At 40.3% G+C, this 6,396-nt stretch overlaps 1 protein-coding gene across 1 annotated transcript; it reads left to right on the top strand.

Annotated features, from left to right (window-relative positions):
- Positions 1-3,636: 3,636 nt before the first annotated feature.
- On the top strand, positions 3,637-6,170 carry LOC126355489 (uncharacterized). Its single transcript, XM_050005806.1, has 2 exons — positions 3,637-3,945; positions 5,946-6,170. The coding sequence occupies exons 1-2, from the start codon at positions 3,637-3,639 to the stop codon at positions 6,168-6,170; spliced, it is 534 nt and encodes a 177-aa protein (XP_049861763.1).
- The last annotated feature ends 226 nt before the right edge of the window (positions 6,171-6,396 follow it).

Consider the following 6,396-nt stretch of genomic DNA (forward strand, 5'->3'; position numbering starts at 1 on the left):
GTTATAAACAAGTCAAAGAAAGTGTTATCTCAAGACGAGATTTCCGTCCTTGCAAAAGGAGGAAATTACGCTATAACACCTGTGAAAGTACTACTTGAAGATATTATCGCGAATATAGAAGAGGTATACGGAATATCCCTAAGGCAACCGCGAATGCAATTCGAATTGAAACCACTAGAGTTCTAAGCCATAGCAGACCTCTAGAAAGTAATTTAACAAAAGGTGAGAGGAAGGCTCTTATGGATTTGAATGCAGATGAAGAAATAGTGGTTTCTCCTGCAGATAAAGGGGACGCTACTGTTTTTATGAATACAGAAGATTACCGAAGAAAAATTTTGAACCTTTTAACGTCAGGACAGTATAAAAAGCTTGCGAGAGATCCTACAGCCAGTGTACTCAGGAAAACTAATAATTTGATTAAGTCATCTACCTCTATCGAAAAAGAAGATAAAAGAACTTTGTTGAAAAGTGAAGCTATGTGTCCCCGATTGTATGGTGTACCTACGATCTGTGAAGGATAAACGCCCTCCTCTGTCGATATGTGGTGTGTATAAAATTCCATGTACCTGTGGGAGAGTTTATATTGGTACTACCAAAAGAAGCGTAAATACGCGACTGAAAGAGCATAAAAGTCTTTGTCGACTTGGAAAAATAGAAAAATCAGCTGTAGCGGAACATGCTCTTCAACCAGGAAACCACCAAGTGAAGTTTTCGGATACCGAAGTTTTATCTACAACGTTAAATTACTATCCACGCCTATACAGAGAAGCTATTGAAATTTATAAATATCTCGATAATTTTAATAGGAAAGAGGAGGCTATGAAACTCAGCGATATATGGACAGTGGCTCTATAAAATTGCTAACAATTTTTATCTTGACAAGGTGGTAATCGATAGTCAACCTTATCTTTGCTATGGATTATCACTGCTCATCACGTGTCACCTGAACCACGCCCCCCTTTCTCACAATATAGAAGTCGCTCTCAGACACCCGACCAGTCAGTCGGCAAGACTTAGCGGAGCAGCGCCTCAGAGGAAGTCCAGCGCAGTCCTGGACGAAACGTAAGGAGCAGAAAAAGTTCTCGAACCACGACCTCACATCCCGGAAAGTATATCAACAGCCATGTCACCCGGTCGTGAAAGCCTTCATTCTACAATTACAGCTCATTAGCCAGAAATATAGGGAATCCCTACCATCTTTAAACCTAAATGGAACAAATACCAACTTACACCCGTCAGCAAAGAGTGGAGGAGTAATGGAAGAAGAAAATCTAACCGGGAATGTGCAAGAATGCATCAATATCTCTGCTAGCCCTACAAAAATATAAAAATCTCTTCCCTTTTCACCTGAAAAAACTAAATTCATTCAAAGACTTATACTTGGCGCCGCGAACTTACCATGATTTCCTGCGTTTCTTATATCTGTGATATTCGACTCTTTGGTCTCATTTCGCCACCATATCCACAGCCACTCAGACTGTGTGGAGCCAGGTGCAGATATATCCACATCCTCTGTCTTCTCTACTGTCGTATCAACGTATACCCAACGTAGTCTGTCCCTCATATCTCTCCTCCTTTTGTAATGCTCTTCTCGTAACAATGTCGTAGGAACATCCGATCTCGTCCAGCATATCGTCCGGTCACTTTGCTGAAGTCTTTCTCAGTAGCAAGAACCCAACTTTGGAGTAAACACTTGTATTGTATTAGAGATCTGAATAACATCTCCAGTTTCGGAAGACATTTAATGACGTATCTCCGAAAGCAACAATAACGACTATCCATATCCCTGTATGCACTCGTTAGCCTTCATTGTGCAACCTTACTTCAACCAACCAGATCTTCCCAGGACACGCTAAACAAGGAAACATCTGTTTTGTATACCTATAAATCAATTTTGTATGTGCAAGTACTATCATTGTTATTAGTCTCATTGGTATTAGCATTAACATTATTAGTGACAACTACATCATTTGAAGTAGATGAACTGTCAGTAGTAACTTCATTAGTTTGTAGTCAGTATTATTTACTGATATTATCTTCTATAGATTCTAACAATTTTACTATTTTCTGTCATATTCAAATTAATATTTCTTACATAACTATGATGTAAAAAATGTACTGTATATGTGAAACCTTGGTCTGATATAACAGAAGGCCTGATGGCTGTAATCTGATCAAGTTAAATAAATGAACGAATAAATAATTAATATAGCATATACTAAGTCCTGTTCTTCTATAGCTGACATGACTGATGACAGCAACGGACATTTTGGTTATCTGGTTCTGAATGATATGCAATTCAAAACAGAGGGAAACCCGACGAGCACGGTCAGTCACAAAGTTGTCTCTTCGAGTTTGTAGACGATCAGACTTGCAGGTTCTGGAACTGTGGGTTTCTCTTGATCTCTTATCCTCCTTGCCTATCTGTGATGCTTCCATAGTTTACAGTAACCGGTGATATTATAAGCAAATTCTATAAGAAGCTGTTGGCATACAAAAGGAAATCAATACGAGCATTATTCGTTACGATACAACACAGCACTTGGATGACTTCAGTAAGCAAACAGTGTAGCTCTTTTACTTTTGTTACTGAAACATTCTCATCTCGGTTGTTTCTAATTTTCTTCATTCGAAATAATTTAATAGCCTAGTTGTACACATGCTAAGTCCTGAACACCTAATCAATGTGTGTACGTCATGTATTCCGTAATTTGTAAATCCATTGTCGATGTGGGAGGGTAAACACTGCGGGAACCATAAAAGTATTACATACGCTGGGCAAGAATTCACTCCGATGATTGAGGTGAGTGTCAAGTGAGTGTGTGTGGGGGACGAGGAGTGTGCTAAAGAAGTTTTGTTTTGATTTCCTGACACAATGTGTACCTGGCAGATGGGAGTTGGCTTTCCTAAAGCCATACAAAGTCATAAAAATTCATGTAAACTAACCAAAAGACAGAGGCATTACAGTTCTAGTAGTCACCGGTTTTGAGTGCTGACAGACATATCACTCTTCAGGTTTACCTACATTACTCGCCTAGTACAGGTCTGCCCTTACTGAAACACGACCGAAGTCCACTTCGCGCGGTGCTGATAACATTTTGGTTTTTAAGGTAATTCGGGATGAGTTCTCCACAAGATGTTGCACACTGGATCAGTGTGCTGTGGAACATGAATAAGTAGGGGCACAACTCTCTGAATTAACCCCCTAGAACTATGACCGCTGTCGGCCACCTAAAACATTTCTATATTACTATCATCACTAAATTTGTTGTCAGAGCTAGCCGTTTTAGAGGAAAAAATTGAAATCTGGAATAAAAGAAATGAAACTGAACCCCTTCATGAACTTCTTTTAATTGTTCGTTTTTTTTAAGACGGGCCTTTAATGTCGGACTAGTTAAAAGATTGCTGGTGTAATTGAGAGAATTGAGATTCATGTAAGCCTATGGCCAATCTCGACAAGGCATCGACATTGAAATAAGATGTATTACACTGCTTTATTGGAAGGGATATGCAGTTCTTTTCTGTTATATAAATTGTTATGCCAGTAATTGATAGTTGTCTCACGTAAGCACTGTTGTTAACTTAGAAGTGCTTTAAAGAACATACATAGATGTGAGTTTGTGTTCAGGTGGACGCATGCCCAGAAGGGAGCCTGACGGCCTACGCCTCCGACACCAGAGGCAACGCACTGTCGGTGACAGACCTCACCACTGGAGCCTCCAAACACCTGCAGACCAGTACTTCCTCCCCAAGCCCGGCTTCTTCTTCCCGAAGGCGGGAGGTCCAGCCTACTACCTACCGGACGGCATCGATGGAGTGACAGCCGATGAGAGCTGCGACGGCAAACTCTACTTCCAGGCGTTCGCCAGCAACATCCAGGGCGTTGTGGACAAGCAGGTCATCCGAGATGCACGTGACGGGGATATGTTGGACACCAAGACGCAGGTAACGTCACATGTGTTTCGCTATCACATAATATGTGAAATACTTCTGTGCAGAGTGAATATTTGTACTGATGTGACTCCCAGATTCTGATGTATGTATCATGCAGTTTCTGTAAACCTCAGGTACTTCAGGTAAAAAATAACACATGTCGACCACCTTAAGTTTCACACAATGTATTTCATGGGCAACTGCTTTCCATCTATCACAACAGTGAATATCGTCAGATTATAGAGCCACTCACATTAATTGTTGCAGGTAAGGTTGTTACTTATGTCGTGGTATCTATAAAAATTTATTTAACCAAGATAAATTCACTTTGATGCAAAGTTACTCCAATCGTGCTTAGAACTGGACACTTCTTGAACGTTTACAGTTCACTTGCAGTCCATGGCGTGAAAGCAGAACAAATTGTTTCCTTGGTTATCACAAAGAGAATGAGAAATTAAAATCTGATTCATAATAAAACAAAGAAGGAATCACGGTTTTCTTTAGCACTCCGCAAAGACTGAATTTTTTCATTCAACCTATCGTGCGATTAACAGTGGAACTGGCTATTGATAGACGTATTTTGTCAAGTCTTTGCCCACCAATTTTGACATATATATCTCTGAGAAAGTTATTTAGTAAACAAAAGTACTCCTTCGCCCAGTCACAAGAAACTGCCCTTGTTGTGTGCTTACTGTACAAGTTAACTTTCTTTCATGTACAAGTTATGACATTTCAGTGTAAACGAAAGTACCCAGACCCCTACTTACAAGAAATTGTCCTGACAGTATGTTTTCTGTAGAAGCAGTGTTTCCAAAATCTACATGCTACTCTGTGCACCAACATGTGAATGATTTTATTTCTCGTTCTCCACCCTTAGGAATGATGCAATTCCAAATCCTGGTTTTGCGTTATTTTCATTCTCCACCTATAGCAGTGGAGAGGTATTGTTCATATAATCACTAGAAAATCGGATAGCGGGGTAAAACGTAATATCCCAGTTAGCAGATAAAGCAGGTCGTCTTATGTTCAGCTTGAGGCTTACTACGGCGGCAAGATTGTAGGCAACGTCACCGCTCAATGGAAAGCTGTAATGCTATTCGCGATATTTGAAAGAAGTCTTATAGGCGAGTCAGGATATTCTTACTTTGCACATATGCCTTCGAATGGAGGTTCTCTGAATTTACTCAACAGCTGTTCTCGTACAGCACGTCGTCTTTCTTCCAGGACTTCCGTTCCAATTCCCCTGGTATCTGTTACAGTTTTTTGCTGCCCACACCGAACTGTTACTATCCTGACATCTCGTCTCTGAATTCTCACTTCCCCTCCGTTCTCAAGCTCACTTCGTAAGGACTCCACAAGCTCGACCATTACTCTAGATTTAGTCGGAGCAGCGTCTTGTATCCCATTTCCTTTACTACTGAACTGAAATTTCGTAGAACCTTGGTAACAAATGTATCTTCTATTCACCTCACCTAATACTGAAAGTGTGCAGTCGTCCGCATTCATACCGCTTCAAACTTCTAAGAAGTGATCTGTTGTAGTTATGTAGCACTAGTCATGTAATCAGATACTATCGCGTTATATCTCTCTGTTACAGGCGTAGAGACACTGCCACTCATTACAGCTAGTGGAAACTTTGACAAAGTGTTTCTGCTACTTATAATAATCGTCGAATGGTGACACTTTGATCAGAATAACAGCGTTGTCATTGTACGAACTTATAAAGCTGCTGATCCCATCTGCTAAATCTCTTACGAACTTTCGCTTGCCTGAAGCACACCCGAATGTACTTGTCTGCCTGCGGAACATTGCACACTGTTTAAGAAACATGCATTCAGCCAATTACACACTTGAGAAAATACCCTTTACAGTAGTGGAAAATGTGATGTAATCAAATATGTCGCATTGGTTGATTGCTTAGTGTTACTTAAGAAATTCTGAATTCTGTGGAATGGAGTTTGTTCTGCTATCTCTTCGTAAAGTTCTTATCGGGAATGGTGTATTTGTTTCAGGTTTATCTGCCAGGAGAATTACCTGGGCAGAGTGGAGTAATGGTAGTGGATCCGAAGGGACAGCTGCTATTCTTCCCCGTGCTGGATGAACTGGCCATCTACTGTTGGAACACAAGCAAACCTCACGACCGCAAGAACTTCCACTTGATCGTTGAAGATGATGAACATCTACTGTTCGTCAGCAGCATCAAGATAGACACAAAAACACAAAGATTATATACATAATGACCGATCGAGTAACGTCCTATCTATCAAACACCACCAGCTGTTCTGAAGGCAACTACCAGATTTTGTACATTGACATAAAGGATGTAGAATGTTAGTTTTACCTACCGAAGATATTGTTTTGTGAATTCGAGGAACTTGGTGCCTCAGCAAGATACAACGGATACGAATACCACTCTATGAAATACTGAAAAGAATTAAATATAGAATCTGCAAATAATTTAAG

This window comes from Schistocerca gregaria, chromosome 3 (genome assembly GCF_023897955.1).
Source record: "Schistocerca gregaria isolate iqSchGreg1 chromosome 3, iqSchGreg1.2, whole genome shotgun sequence".
Lineage (NCBI taxonomy): Eukaryota > Metazoa > Arthropoda > Insecta > Orthoptera > Acrididae > Schistocerca > Schistocerca gregaria.

Coding starts and splice junctions, on each gene's coding strand:
- LOC126355489 (XM_050005806.1), top strand. CDS start 3,637: ATGCCCAGAAGGGAGCCTGACGGCCTACGCCTCCGACACCAGAGGCAA. Junction 3,946..5,945: donor TGTTGGACACCAAGACGCAG/GTAACGTCACAT, acceptor TATTTGTTTCAG/GTTTATCTGCCAGGAGAATT.